This window comes from Oncorhynchus gorbuscha, linkage group LG07 (assembly GCF_021184085.1).
Source record: "Oncorhynchus gorbuscha isolate QuinsamMale2020 ecotype Even-year linkage group LG07, OgorEven_v1.0, whole genome shotgun sequence".
NCBI classification, from domain to species: Eukaryota; Metazoa; Chordata; class Actinopteri; order Salmoniformes; family Salmonidae; genus Oncorhynchus; species Oncorhynchus gorbuscha.
In genome coordinates, this window is record NC_060179.1 from 69300672 (window position 1) to 69317763 (window position 17092).

Sequence of the window (17092 nt, forward strand, 5' to 3'; positions counted from 1 at the left end):
ATATAATGAGTCAGTGGCTTGAGTGTTGTAGCAGTGTGTGTGTGTGTGTGTGTGTGTGTGTGTGTGTGTGTGTGTGTGTGTGTGTGTGTGTGTGTGTGTGTGTGTGTGTGTGTGTGTGTGTGTGTGTGTGTGTGTGTGTGTGTGTGTGTGTGTGTGTGTGTGTGTGTGTGTGTGTGTGTGTGTGTGTGTGTGTGTGTATGATAACCTCTGCGGTTCTTCCCCGTAGGTGATGCTGGCTGAGCTGAAAGGAACTGATGAGGTGTATGATAACCTCTGAGGTTCTTCCCTGTAGGTGATGCTGGCTGAGCTGAAAGGAACTGATGAGGTGTATGACAACCTCTACGGGTCTTCCCTGTAGGTGATGCTGGCTGAGCTGAAAGGGACAGATGAGGTGTATGATAACCTCTGAGGTTCTTCCCTGTAGGTGATGCTGGTTGAGCTGACAGGGACTGATGAGGTGTATGATAACCTCTACGGGTCTTCCCTGTAGGTGATGCTGGCTGAGCTGAAAGGAACTGATGAAGTGTATGCTGTGAAGGTGCTGAAGAAAGACGTGATCCTGCAGGATGATGATGTGGACTGTACCCTGACAGAGAAACGCATCCTGGCCCTGGCTAGGAAACACCCCTACCTGACCCAGCTCTTCTGCTGCTTCCAGACCAAGGTAGGAAACACCCCTACCTGACCCAGCTCTTCTGCTGCTTCCAGACCAAGGTAGGAAACACCCCTACCTGACCCAGCTCTTCTGCTGCTTCCAGACCAAGGTAGGAAACACCCCTACCTGACCCAGCTCTTCTGCTGCTTCCAGACCAAGGTAGGAAACACCCCTACCTGACCCAGCTCTTCTGCTGCTTCCAGACCAAGGTAGGAAACACCCTACCTGACCCAGCTCTTCTGCTGCTTCCAGACCAAGGTAGGAAACACCCCTACCTGACCCAGCTCTTCTGCTGCTTCCAGACCAAGGTAGGAAACACCCTACCTGACCCAGCTCTTCTGCTGCTTCCAGACCAAGGTAGGAAACACCCCTACCTGACCCAGCTCTTCTGCTGCTTCCAGACCAAGGTAGGAAACACTCCTACCTGACCCAGCTCTTCTGCTGCTTCCAGACCAAGGTAGGAAACACCCCTACCTGACCCAGCTCTCTGCTGCTTCCAGACCAAGGTAGGAAACACCCCTACCTGACCCAGCTCTTCTGCTGCTTCCAGACCAAGGTAGGAAACACCCCTACCTGACCCAGCTCTCTGCTGCTTCCAGACCAAGGTAGGAAACACCCCTACCTAACCCAGCTCTTCTGCTGCTTCCAGACCAAGGTAGGAAACACCCCTACCTGACCCAGCTCTCTGCTGCTTCCAGACCAAGGTAGGGACGTGTATGCATGCCACATACACAAACACACACACAGACAGACAGACAGACGTTAGACGGGCTGCTTCCCGACCAACGTAGGGTTAAAAACGATTAAACACACAGGAACACTCCAAAGACAACAGTTTTACTGGTTGGCATTTTGGTATGATTACCACCAGGTGGCGATATAATATCATAGTTGGAGAACACAACCAGAGTTAGTAAAACTTTTTCCAAAATCCATGTTAATCATGTTATTACACATGCATACATACCAAACGTTCCACTGCCTAAAGCTAGTTACTGACTTTAGGTGGTGAAGTGTAGGATGGCAAACCGGGTCGTTCCGTGAATAGAGTGCCTTTTGGGTAGTTACATTTGTTCAGGAATATCCATTTATTTCACAGTCTATTTGTGGAACGACTCATCCAGAAGTAAACGCTACGCAGTAGGTTAGTGTTGTGTGGGTTCTTTACCAACACTTCTGCATTTCTCTACATTTCTGTTCATTTCATTTCTGTTCATTTCTGTTCATTTCTGTTCATTTCTGTTCATTTCTGTTCATTTCTGTTCATTTCTGTTCATTTCTGTTCATTTCTGTGCATTTCTGTTCATTTCTGTTCATTTCTGTGCATTTCTGTGCATTTCTGTTCATTTCTGTTCATTTCTGTGCACTTGGTTCATTTCATTAAATTTCTGTTCATTTCTGTTCATTTCTGTATTTCTATTTCTGTTCATTTCTGTTCATTTCTGATTTCTGCTTTCTGTTCATTTCTGAAAATTTCATTTCTGAAAGCAGTTTTTCTGTTCATTTCTGTTCATTTCTGTTCATTTCTTTTTCCATCCCACAATGAACTATTTCTGCCTACTGTATTTCTGTGGAAGCTGGTAGGTTTGTTTATCATTCCTCCCACAATGAACTATGCCTACTGTATGTGGAAGCTGGTAGGTGTTTATCATATGCATCGACCTATGTACAGTTTGCCAGGCTTTCTGAGTCAATGCATTTGAGTTAATGAGCCTTCGTTAGAAGTTGTAGACATCTTGCACCCTGCCGTCCATTCTGTTCCCTATATATCCCCTTCACCCTCTTCCTCCACTAACCAATCTTCTCTTTTCCACTGGCTCTCTTTCAACTGATGGACAATGACAGACATGGTTGGCTTTGTTGCAGTTCTGGGCATTCACCCATTTAGCTTGACACACAGACTGACGCACAGCTCAAGCCAGGTGCCTCATCTCACAAGTCCTTGCAGAATCAGTTACAATTTCTCCTACACACTTTTATGCACATACAGTACATGTTAACATACATCATTTTAGAAACATACACTGAGTGTACAAAACATTAGGAACACCTGCTCTTTCCATGACATAGACTGACCAAGTGAATCCAGGTGAAAGGTGTGATCCCTTATTGATGTCACCTGTTAAATCCACTTCAATCAGTCTAGATGTAGGGGAGGAGACAGGTTAAAGAAGGATTTTTAATTGAGATATGGATTGTGTATGTGTGTCATTCAGAGGGTGACTGGGCAAGACAAAAGATTTAAGTTCCTTTGAACGGGGTATGGTAGTAGGTGCCAGGTGCACCAGTTTGAGTGTGTCAAGAACTGCAATGCTGCTGGGTTTTTCACGCTCAACAGTTTCCTGTGTGTATCAAGAATGGTCCACTACTCAACATGGGCCAGCATCCCTGTGGAAGGCATTCGATTTCATGTAGTCGAGTGGTTCTCAATCCTGGTCCTGGGGACCCCAAGGGGTGCGTGCACATTTGTATTTTTGCCCTAGCACTACACACCTGATTCAAATCACCAAAGCCTTTTGATGAGTTGATCATTTGAATCAGGTGTGTAGTGCTAGGGCAAAAATACAAATGTGCACGCACCCCTTGGGGTACCCAGGACCAGGACTGAGAACTAGTGTTGTAGTCCATGTCCCGACAAATCAAGGCTTTTCTGAGGGGGTGCAAGTCAATATTAGGAAGGTGTTCTTATTTTTTTGTGAACTCAGTGTACTGTACATGTACTGTAGACACAAGCGATAAATGAGGCACTTCAAACTTCAAACCCAGTATGACCACATTTCGCTTTATTATTTGCCTGTGGGGTTAAGTGGTCCCTGAGTGGGTTTGGGGTGATCAAGGCAGGGTTTACAGAAGGAAGAGGAGGTAACCTTTTTTCAAGCATCTTGTTTATTTTCTCAGAGTGGCCTGGAATATACTGCAGGAACTATATGACGTGCTCCATTCCTCATTTATTTATTTCTACCGATTCCCCAAACACGCCGGGGAACATTGTGTTCTGGCAGAGAGAGGGGGGAAGGGGGCGGAGAGGAGAGCGAACAGAGGAGAGGAAGAGGGGAAGGTGCTCAGGGAAAGGGATGAGAGAGGAGGACAAGTAGGAAGAGAGGAGGAGAGGGATGAAGGGTTTAACACATCGTAACACAATTGAATCTCTACTCATAGTCAAATCCCTCATCCTTATTTCTTGGTTTTAGGTTTCACCTTGCTGTTGGGATTGAAATAGTGGAGGCAATTGGATTAGATTATATTGTGATTAAACATGGAAAGAGGAAGGAGATATTGTTCACCTTTATGATCCTTTTTAAATAGAATTTTGGAAAAAGCTAAAAGTGAATGAGTAAAGGTATATTAATGGATGAACAATAAATACCCCCCCCCTCTCTCTCTCACTCTCTCTCTCTCGCTCGCTCGCTCGCTCTCCCTCTCCCTCCCTCTCTCTCTCTCTCTCTCTCTCTCTGTCTCTCTCTGTCCTGCTCTCACTGTCTCTCTCTCTCTCTTTCTCTCCCTCCCTCTCTCTCCCTCTCTCTCTCTCTCTCTCTCTGTCTCTCTCTCCCTGTCTCTCTCTCTCTCCACCTCTCCCTGTTCCAATCTCTCTCTCTCTCTCTAACACACACACACACACACACACACACACACACACACACACACACACACACACACACACACACACACACACACACACACACACACACACACACACACACACACACACACACACACACACACACACACACACACACACACACACACACACACGCACACGTGGGGTTTGTGTTTGGCCCAAACAAGTGGATTGTTACAGGTTTTACATAAGAGGGTCCTGATTCTTATCAGGCTTGATGTGTATTCCATATGCTGTTTGTTTTCTCTGCCCCCCTCCTTTCATCCGCACTCCCCCACAATGGCAGGTTGATGTTTATTGTCATGAATCTTGCCCTGGAGGCAGAACTGAGTGGTTTCTGCTAGAAATCAAAATCAAATCAAATGTATTTGTCACATACACATGGTTAGCAGATGTTAATGTGAGTGTAGCGAAATGCTTGTGCTTCTAGTTCCGACAATGCAGTAATAACCAACGAGTAATCTAACCTAACAATTCCAAAACTACTACCTTATAGACACAAGTGTAAAAGGATAAAGATTATGTACATAAAGATATATGAATGAGTGATGGTACAGAACGTCATAGGCAAGATGCAGTAGATGGTATCGAGTACAGTATATACAAATCAAATCAAATTTTATTTGTCACATACACATGGTTAGCAGATGTTAATGCGAGTGTAGCGAAATGCTTGTGCTTCTAGTTCCGACAATGCAGTGATAACCAACAAGTAATCTAACTAACAATTCCAAAACTACTGTCTTATACACAGTGTAAGGGGACAAGGAACATGTACATAAGGATATATGAATGAGTGATGGTACAGAGCAGCATACAGTAGATGGTATCGAGTACAGTATATACATATGAGATGAGTGTGTAGACAAAGTAAACAAAGTGGCATAGTTAAAGTGGCTAGTGATACATGTGTTACATAAGGATGCAGTCGATGTTGTAGAGTACAGTATATACATATGCATATGAGATGAATAATGTAGGGTAAGTAACATTATATAAGGTAGCATTGTTTAAAGTGGCTAGTGATATATTTACATCATTTCCCATCAATTCCCATTATTAAAATGGCTGGAGTTGGGTCAGTGTCAATGACAGTGTGTTGGCAGCAGCCACTCAATGTTAGTGGTGGCTATTTAACAGTCTGATGGCCTTGAGATAGAAGCTGTTTTTCAGTCTCTCGGTCCCAGCTTTGATGCACCTGTACTGACCTCGCCTTCTGGATGATAGCGGGGTGAACAGGCAGTGGTTCGGGTGGTTGATGTCCTTGATGATCTTTATGGCCTTCCTGTAACAACGGGTGGTGTAGGTGTCCTGGAGGGCAGGTAGTTTGCCCCCGGTGATGCGTTGTGCAGTCCTCACTACCCTCTGGAGAGCCTTACGGTTGAGGGCGGAGCAGTTGCCGTACCAGGCGGTGATACAGCCCGCCAGGATGCTCTCGATTGTGCATCTGTAGAAGTTTGTGAGTGCTTTTGGTGACAAGCCGAATTTCTTCAGCCTCCTGAGGTTGAATAGGCGCTGCTGCGCCTTCTTCACGACGCAGTCAGTGTGAGTGGACCAATTCAGTTTGTCTGTGATGTGTATGCCGAGGAACTTAAAACTAGCTACCCTCTCCACTACTGTTCCATCGATGTGGATAGGGGGTGTTCCCTCTGCTGTTTCCTGAAGTCCACAATCATCTCCTTAGTTTTGTTGACGTTGAGTGTGAGGTTATTTTCCTGACACCACACTCCAAGGGCCCTCACCTCCTCCCTGTAGGCCGTCTCGTCGTTGTTGGTAATCAAGCCTACCACTGTTGTGTCGTCCGCAAACTTGATGATTGAGTTGGAGGCGTGCGTGGCCACGCAGTCGTGGGTGAACAGGGAGTACAGGAGAGGGCTCAGAACGCACCCTGCGGGGCCCCCGTGTTGAGGATCAGCGGGGAGGAGATGTTGTTGCCTACCCTCACCACCTGGGGGCGGCCCGTCAGGAAGTCCAGTACCCAGTTGCACAGGGCGGGGTCGAGACCCAGGGTCTCGAGCTTGATGACGAGCTTGGAGGGTACTATGGTGTTGAATGCCGAGCTGTAGTCGATGAACAGCATTCTCACATAGGTATTCCTCTTGTCCAGGTGGGTTAGGGCAGTGTGCAGTGTGGTTGAGATTGCATCGTCTGTGGACCTATTTGGGCGGTAAGCAAATTGGAGTGGGTCTAGGGTGTCAGGTAGGGTGGAGGTGATATGGTCCTTGACTAGTCTCTCAAAGCACTTCATGATGACGGAAGTGAGTGCTACGGGGCGGTAGTCGTTTAGCTCAGTTACCTTAGCTTTCTTGGGAACAGGAACAATGGTGGCCCTCTTGAAGCATGTGGGAACAGCAGACTGGTATAGGGATTGATTGAATATGTCCGTAAACACACCGGCCAGCTGGTCTGCGCATGCTCTGAGGGCGCGGCTGGGGATGCATATACATATGAGATGAGTAATGTAGGGTATGTAAACAAAGTGGCATAGTTTAAAGTGGCTAGTGATACATGTATTACATAAAGATGCAGTAGATGATATAGAGTACAGTATATACATATGAGATGAGTAATGTAGGGTATGTAAACATTATATTAAGTAGCATTGTTTAAAGTGACTAGTGATATATTTTACATCAATTTCCATCAATTCCCATTATTAAAGTGGCTGGAGTTGAGTCAGTGTGTTGGCAGCAGCCACTCAATGTTAGTGGTGGCTGTTTAGCAGTCTGATGGCCTTGAGATAGAAGCTGTTTTTCAGTCTGTCGGTCCCTGCTTTGATGCACCTGTACTGACCTCGCCTTCTGGATGATAGTGGGGTGAACAGGCAGTGGCTCGGGTGGTTGAGATTGCATCGTCTGTGGACCTATTTGGGCGGTAAGCAAATTGGAGTGGGTCTAGGGTGTCAGGTAGGGTGGAGGTGATATGGTCCTTGACTAGTCTCTCAAAGCACTTCATGATGACGGAAGTGAGTGCTACAGGGCGGTAGTCGTTTAGCTCAGGTAGCTTAGCTTTCTTGGGAACAGGAACAATGGTGGCCCTCTTGAAGCATGTGGGAACAGCAGACTGGGATAAGGATTGATTGAATATGTCCGTAAACACACCAGATGGGCCAGCTGCAAAGTCAAAATATACTATATCATAAAACTGTATGAAAACAAAAATGTGCTTTTTGGTCAGCTAGTGACCACTGCAAAGATGCCTCCTGAACATGAGTCATTGCAATGAATGCTAACCTGCCCCACAATGGGGACTGGAAGACCAGGAGGGCTTCGCATTGGCCCACTTGGAACTGTCACGCTTAATCACGCCCACAGCTCCTGCTGCCTTATATAACATTGGTTCCACATCAATTGAGAAGAATGATGTCCTATACGTCAATAGTTTGGGATTTCCACCCGTTAAAGACTCTCAAAGGGTCTGAGTCTCAAGTGGCACCCTATTCCCTATTTAGTGCACTGCTTTAGACGAGGTGCACTATGTAGGGGATAGGTGCACTATGTAGAGAATAGGGTGCCATTTGGGCTGGAGCCAGTGTCTGCAGGCTACTTAAGGGCAACGAGGCCCTTGGAGAGAGTTGGTGAGCAGAGCTGATAGGGTTATTGAAACAAGGCCTCATACACTGCAGGTTTACAGCATGGAATGTGGCAAGGGTAAGCATTGGAATATTTTTTTAAGACCAGAGGAAAGAGTGCCTCCTACTGGCCCCCCAACACCCCCCAACTGTTGATAGAGAGGTGATATCAGAACAATACTGTTGATAGAGAGGTGATATCAGAACAATACTGTTGATAGAGAGGTGATATCAGAACAATACTGTTGATATAGAGGTGATACAGAACAATACTGTTGATATAGAGGTGATACCAGAACAATACTGTTGATATAGAGGTGATACCAGAACAATACTGTTGATATGATATCAGAACAATACTGTTGATGGAGAGGTGATATCAGAACAGAACAATACAGAACAATGTTGATATAGAGGTGATACCAGAACAATACTGTTGATATAGAGGTGATACCAGAACAATACTGTTGATATAGAGGTGATACCAGAACAATACTGTTGATAGAGAGGTGATATCAGAACAATACTGTTGATGGAGAGGTGATATCAGAACAATAGTGTTGATAGAGAGGTGATATCAGAACAATACTGTTGATGGAGAGGTGATATCAAGTATGTCATGTCTGCTCAGTGGATACTTAACCAGCAGGCTTCTGATGGGGTGTTTGTGGCACTATTTTTGTGTGTGTGTGTGTGTGTGTGTGTGTGTGTGTGTGTGTGTGTGTGTGTGTGTGTGTGTGTGTGTGTGTGTGTGTGTGTGTGTGTGTGTGTGTGTGTGTGTGTGTGTGTGTGTGTGTGTGTGTGTGTGTGTGTGTGTGTACCCTTTTGCTGTACCTTCACCAGTATCACTGGACCCTGGCCAAAACACATCACCCCCAAACCTACCATTACCTCAAACACAAGGAAAGCTAAAACGATGATGCCACAGGTTTTGATTGACAGGCAGTGCGTGAATGAGTGACTGGTGTTAACCCTTTACACTCGTGGGAATTGGCCAATATGGATAGGGTTAAATTGAAATGTTTCTTACAAAATAAATACGTAATGCATTTGCATGGTCAGTGCCGGCTCTAGCGATTTGGTTTTGCTCCCCCCACCAAACATTTTCAGCAGACACTCCCATCCAGAGTGAACCACAGGAGCAACCATTGGACTCTGGAGTAGTGGAAACGCGTTCTCTGGAGTGATGAATCACACTTCACCAACTGGCAGTGCTTCCAACTTTGTGGCAACAGTTTGGGAAAGGCAATGCCCCCTGTGCACAAAGCGAGGTCCATACTGAGATTTGTGTAGAAGAACTTGACTGGCCTGCACAGAGCCCTGACCTCAAACCCATAGAACACCTTTGGGATGAATTGGAACGCCGACTGTGAGCCAGGCCTAATCACCCAACATCAGTGCCCGACCTCACTAATGCTCTTGTGGATGAATGGAAGCAGGTCCCTGCAACAATGTTCCAATATCTGGTGTCTGTTATAGCAGTGAAGGGGGGACCAACTCCATGTTAATGCCCATGATTTTGGAATGAGATGTTCGACGAGCAGGTGTACACATACTGTTGGACATGTAGTGTATCCCTGCTGATACCCTCTTTGAATTTCTACGCGCCATATATCGTTCAGCTATGCTGTGATGTTTAACATACAATTTGAATCTATCTCATCAAAGTTGAAGATAAATACTTTTACTAAGTGTATTACAATGTTTGGTGATTGACTGACCAGGTCTCTACAAATCTTCCACCAATGCTCTTCCAAGATATTTTGCAATCTGTATGGCACAGCTGTCAACACCCTGGTCCTCAAATGAAACTGGTATACTTTCCTATTTATGCTATTTTTTTCCTTTATATTGGGAAGACATACCAGTTCCTTACCTCCTCCCGCTGCCAACTGCCTCCTCAATTTTTGGGGTAGTGGCCCCCCTCTTGACGGCAGAGATAAACAATGTTTTATTACATTTCCTGTAATTGTACACATTGTGCCATGGGGTGGAGAGACATTTTTGAAATGTTATAACATTTGATGGAATTCTACTCATTTTGCCGTGGGGCAGATAGTGTTTTTTTCTCTCAGTTTTACAGCTAATTTCCTGCAATTATTCCCATTTTGCCATGGGGTGGTGAGAAATTGTTCCAGTTTTAAAGGGGCCTGAGGCCCTAGTGACCGCTTATGTTGTTCATGCCTGGAGCAGGCCCTGAGCATGGTACCCATTTAAAGGGAACAGTTTGGAGATTACTGCCAAAGTTGAGGACACAACAGTTGACCTGACACAAGACTGAATCCTAACACTGCACTGTTGATTTTATGTGCATTTTACATTGACTGTACCTTTCGCCACATTTGTTGATAACGAAATCTGAAATACTCTGGATACATTCAGTAACATGACAAGCACATTCCCGGAAAATGTGGGGTAGGTGCAACATAAGACAAAACAATTACAAGGGTTTGAGTGAGAGGACTTAGGTTGTCCGCATGCTTCCCATCTGAAACAGTTGGGAACAGTTTTTGTGACTTTTTGTTCGTTCTGGTCTTCGGCAAGGGTTTTTTCAGTGTTTGTGCAAACACATTTTTTTCTCGAGGCAAAGCCAAAGTTCGGTGCCGAAGTCTATGCCCTTTCAATGGTTATTGGTCAAGAGTATGTATTCTTCAATTAAGTTGTCACGACTTCCGCCGGAGTCGGCTCCTCGCTATGTCCATTTGTTTTGTCTTGTTCCATGCACACCTGGTTTTCATTCCCTAATTTATCTACATGTATTTAGCCTTCTGTTTCCCATCATGTCTTTGTGTGTAATTGTTTATTGTTATGTGGTTTGTCAGGCACATTACTTTTGTTATTTTCTTGGTTTTGGCACTTGTATGTTTTTATTGTGCTGCCAATTTGGAACGGAATTTAAGTGCGCCTGTTTGCTGTACTCTGCTCTCCTGCACCTGACTTCACCTCCGCTACACACGTTTAACATAAGTGTTTGTTGACATTCACCGATAGACAACTCTTCTTCATGCACCTGAGAAATACTGCACCAAACAGTTTAGTTAAATTAATGGCAGAATCCTTGAATTATCTTAGATTAATTCGGACTATTTTGAGGAAGTGTGTACTGGCTACGGTGTCCCTAGATAGACAAACAATACTATTTCTGCTTTTTCTTGTTTATCAAAGGTCTTTTAAGGGAGTATGCGACGAGCACACTCATTTGGTTTGCCAGCCGAACCGAAGCATGCCTTTTAGCATGCCTTTTAGACCTTGAATAAACAAGAAACAGCTCAAATAGTATTGTTTGCCTTAACTGGTGTCTCCATGTGGCCAATTTCAATGCACCAATTTCAGTGCACTTTTATGACTCAAAGAAGAGGCTTCAACAATATGTTTTTTTCTTTTGCTCTCCCAGCTGTGCTGTTGAGGAACTGCAGATGTAGGATCTTAATTTGAGACATTTTGCTACAGCAGGAAAATAATCCTGCGGCAACAGGAAATGTGAATTATTATGTGGATTATAATATATTATATATATACTTTTGGTAATAATATAGTATTATATATTTTTTTGGTAAGGGTTGATACATTTTCCTTTATGGCAAATCAAGTTTGACATTTTTAAAGTGGAAATCATAAACTATAGAAGCCTTTTTAAACCTTGAATACACAAGTTTGCATTTCCTGCTGTGCAGGAATATTCCCAGCAACAAAATAGTGATCAAATGAATACCTTACATCTGTAGAACAAGCACACTTGTAGATGTTTTGTTTGGAACACAACCCTGCATACAATTACTGTTGTTGTTTACGCAATCCAAATATGGCCCATTATAAATCGCAATCTGGGTCAGGTCGGCATCATTAGAAAGCTTGTTCTATTGCCAACATGAGTAGCTAAGTTAAATACGATTCGGATCTTACAATGTTAGGCTTTCACAGGGAAATTCAGAGAAAAATATCATCATTTTGGTGTGCATAGAAAGGAGTCAGGCATCGGATTTTCTTCCCAACTGACAAATATAGTTCCATTCTACTCAGTTGGGGCGGCAGGTAGCCTAGTGGTTAGAACGTAACCGAATCCCTGAGCTGACAAGGTAAAAATCTGTCGTTCTGCCCCTGAACAAACCCACTGTTTCCCGGTAGGCCATCATTGTAAATAAGAATTTGTTCTTAACAGACTTGCCTAGTTAAGTAGCGGGTTAGATAAATAAAAATAAATAAAATGTCATTGTGTAACGCCTTGTCGTCTTGTAACTGTACATCAAACATAGTGATCACCAACATTGCCACTGTATATGACCTGAGTTTTATGATGTGGAAATGTGAAGTGCACATTTGGACTCACACATGTTTGGCTTGTATGACATCAAAGAGGTATTTATTATAATCCTCAACGCCTCATCTTTCTGAATACATAGAGTTCTCTTAATGTACAGCATTTTCCTCACTCAGACAACAAAAAAGTTGCTCAATTAGCGGGAGGGATGGGGGCAACTTCTTGTTGAATGCAGTGCTCAAGTTCAGAATGGCTGTTAGTCAAAACCCATACAGAGCTGTGAAGCGCAGAGCCAGAGCCCTGACGTCATGTGTGGCATGGTACTGTACAGCCACTGCGTCACAATTTAGGTGCTTATCAATGCCCAAATATGTCATATTCAACCTGCATATGGGTATGAGTGTAAAGGGCTACAACGTAAACTCTTAGCGACTCGTGGACTGAGTTCCAGCCTCCTGTCTTAATCACCGTCAGGATCACAGCCCTTATCGGCCTAATTACCATTCTGAATGTAAGTAATGTTATGCAAGAGTTCCATGCAGAACCTGCTAAGGTCGTGTATAGGCCGTGTATAGCTGCTTATGCTGCCGGACAGGGGAAGAGCTTAGCCAGGTATCCAAAAGAGCCTTTCTTCTGTGGGAAGAAAATGAGCGAGAGTAAGACTGTGTGAGAGAACGAGGGAGAGAAAGAGAGAGGGAGAGAGAGAGCGAGGGGGAGAGAGAGAGATAGAGAGGGGCAAAGATCCTAACGGGAGAGGAGACCGTGAACTATTCAGGGCATTATTTGAGCCCATGTAAAGACAAAGCAGCCCTGCCACCAAGTCCTTGGAGCTCTTTCCACCTTTGCACGGTACGTTCTGTTCTATCTCGATTCCCCTCATTCTCTCCTAATGGCATCAGTGAGTGAATTGGCCTCCATTAGGCCGTTGGCTGGGCCCTGGAGTCTGATTCTGGGTTGGAGGTGACTTGGCAGCCACCAATAGGTTGGTTCTCTGTTTTTACTCCGTTAATTGTGGCGGTTTATTGTAGTTCTCCTCTCCCTGACAGCTGTGCACACAGCCAAATAGAAGCCGTACCATAACCAAAACACACCCGCATGCTATACGAGCTACATGCACATACATGCACACGCTCACGCACGCACACACACACACACACACACACACACACACACACACACACACACACACACACACACACACACACACACACACACACACACACACACACACACACACACACACACACACACACACACACACACACACACACACACACAATCACTGTATAGAGTGATTAATGAATGACGTCCGTGGTTGAAATGCGGCATGTTTTTACACTCATTCAGATGCATCCATAATGATTTGGCACAATATGCACAGTATGCATGTCTATGCTTTCTAATGGGCCTTTTATTTGCCTTTTGGTCCAGAAAATGATTTGCTCACAGGGAATTGATTTCCTTTTGAGGTTCATGTACTTTCATGGAATGATGACAGATAAGCTGCAGAACATTCTTGCTGAGTGACACATTGGCAGAGGACCTTTGTCTTCATTTGTTGTGATTGAGATTGTTCCACGGCTGGAGAGTCTTCCATTAACTGAATTGAATGTGTGTACTACCATGGCTATTCAAATGGTCACTCTAAGTGGAACCTGTTGTTAATGATAGTGTTAGAACAGGGGTGGGCGAACTACAACCTGGGGGCTGCATGCGGCTACAGAGCCCTTTCAATTTGGCCCACGTGAGGTAGAGGTGGGGGTGATTATTCTTCTGGGTAAGAAAAACACTCCAGGTCAACGTCTAAAACTAGATGAAAAGTAGGTCAGAATGATAATGGGCCTATATATTTATATACATTATAATGGGCCTATATATTTATATACATTATAATGGGCCTATATATTTATATACATTATAATGGGCCTATATATTTATATACATTATAAATGGGCCTATATATTTATATATATTATAATGGGCCTATATATTTATATACATTATAATGGGCCTATATATTTATATACATTATAATGGGCCTATATATTTATATATATTATAATGGGCCTATATATTTATATACATTATAATGGGCCAAAATATTTATATATATTATAATGGGCCTATATATTTATATACATTATAATGGGCCTATATATTTATATACATTATAATGGGCCAAAATATTGATATACATTATAATGGGCCAAAATATTTATATGCATTATAATGGGCCTATATATTTATATACATTATAATGGGCCAAAATATTTATATACATTATCATGGGCCTATATATTTATATACATTATAATGGGCCTATATATTTATGTACATTATAATGGGCCTACATATTTATATACATTATAATGGGCCTATATATTTATATACATTATAATGGGCCTATATATTTATATACATTATAATGGGCCTATATATTTATATACATTATAATGGGCCTACATATTTATATACATTATCATGGGCCTATATATTTATATACATTATAATGGGCCTATATATTTATATACATTATAAATGGGCCTATATATTTATATATATTATAATGGGCCTATATATTTATATACATTATAATGGGCCTATATATTTATATATATTATAATGGGCCTATATATTTATATACATTATAATGGGCCTATATATTTATATACATTATAATGGGCCTATATATTTATATACATTATAATGGGCCAAAATATTTATATAATGAAAATGGGCCTATATATTTATATACATTATAATGGGCCAAAATATTGATATACATTATAAAGGGCCAAAATATTTATATACATTATAATGGGTCTATATATTTATATGCATTATAATGGGCCTATATATTTATATACATTATAATGGGCCAAAATATTTATATACATTATCATGGGCTTATATATTTATATACATTATAATGGGCCTATATATTTATGTATGTATATTTATATACATTATAATGGGCCTATATATTTATATACATTATAATGGGCCTATATATTTATATACATTATAATGGTTTATATACGCCATCCGGTGGGACAGTCAGATGCATCTAAAACTTAGTTGAGAGGGGATTACTATCCTATATTCCTTAAAGAGTGGGGTTTGGCTATATTGACTCCGCTGTCCTGGGGGGGGCCCAGACTGGGCTGAGGCGGTGGTAGAGGCACAATGGAGTGGGTCTACATATTTATATACATTATAATGGGCCTATATATTTATATACATTATAATGGGCCTATATATTTATATACATTATAATGGGCCTACATATTTATATAAATCAAATCAAATCAAATTTATTTATATAGCCCTTCGTACATCAGCTGATATCTCAAAGTGCTGTACAGAAACCCAGCCTAAAACCCCAAACAGCAAACAATGCAGGTGTAAAAGCACGGTGGCTAGGAAAAACTCCCTAGAAAGGCCAAAACCTAGGAAGAAACCTAGAGAGGAACCGGGCTATGTGGGGTGGCCAGTCCTCTTCTGGCTGTGCCGGGTAGAGATTATAACAGAACATGACCAAGATGTTCAAATGTTCATATACACTTCTGGCTGTGCCGGGTAGAGATTATAACAGAACATGACCAAGATGTTCAAATGTTCATATACATTATAATGGGCCTACATATTTATATACATTATAATGGGCCTATATATTTATATACATTATAATTGGCCTATATATTTATATACATTATAATGGGCCTACATATTTATATACATTATAATGGGCCTATATATTTATATACATTATAATGGGCCTATATATTTAGAAATAATTCTCCTTTTGCTGGCCACAAATTGTTTTCGACAAACAAATCGGTCCCCAAAAAATCTGTGTGGCCCACTGTTGAACTTTGAAAACCTGATGTGGCCCTCGAGCCAAAAATGTTGCTCACCCATGGTTTAGAATGGTGATATAGGGACATCGTTATTACACAGTGGTTATGCTCACATCTTCCAAGTGTCCCTTGATAAGGTTCTGTGGCTCTTCTTGCTCATTAGGATCCTCCCCCTGACTCCGCCCTTCCTGGCTGACCCCAGCAACGGGGAACGTGGGAACGTGTGTGTGTGTGTGTGTGTGTGTGTGTGTGTGTGTGTGTGTGTGTGTGTGTGTGTGTGTGTGTGTGTGTGTGTGTGTGTGTGTGTGTGTGTGTGTGTGTGTGTGTGTGTTTAGGGAGAACAGCCATGGGGGGGGGGGGGTTCCAGCCACAGCAGCAGAGGCGGACATCTGTCTGTCTAAACAGTACATCATCTCTCTATCTCTCCACCCCTCTCTCTTCTTGTTATCTAGCTATTCTCTCTGTCTCCTCCTTTTAATTTTCTAGCTATCATATTGTTCACATAAATCATTCCCCCTGTCATAGAGGGACTTTGACAATGTATTCTGAAGAGAAAATGCTCTTATGGACATAAAAGTTTTTGATTATTTGAACCTTGAAGTGTGCATTTCAGTGGTTTGTCTGACCAACTCAATTTTGTGTACCACAAGATTGTTGATCTTTGAGTCACACGCATGCACACACACACACACACACACACACACACACACACACACACACACACACACACACACACACACACACACACACACACACACACACACACACACACACACACACACACACACACACACACACACACACACACACACACACATATGCTGTCTGTGTGTGAAGTTTGTGTTGCGGATACAACTGTTGTGGGAGATACCCGTGTCCCAGTGTGTATCCTGGAGGGGTCTTTGGCCCAAGCTGGGTTTAGACAGGATTAACGACTTTCTGATTGCTCCAGCAAATGGAAAATGGCTGCTATTTATGGCCTTTGTGGGGGTGTTTAGCATGTATGTGTTTTACTTTAAGTGCCTTGTCAACAAAAACATTTTTTTGCCAAGGGGTTTCACACAAAGATAGGGGACTTTATATCTTAGAACTAATAGTATAATGTACATATAATACAGACATGAAACAG

General features: G+C 42.7%; 1 protein-coding gene across 1 annotated transcript in view; it reads left to right on the forward strand.

Moving 5' to 3' along the window:
• LOC124040294 (protein kinase C epsilon type) overlaps positions 1 to 17092 on the forward strand; it is a 176807-nt gene that overhangs the window by 118237 nt on the left and 41478 nt on the right. Inside the window, exon 10 of the mRNA XM_046357345.1 lies at positions 491 to 664. Coding sequence (XP_046213301.1) covers positions 491 to 664 — 174 coding nt within the window. The remainder of the gene's footprint in view (positions 1 to 490; positions 665 to 17092) is intronic.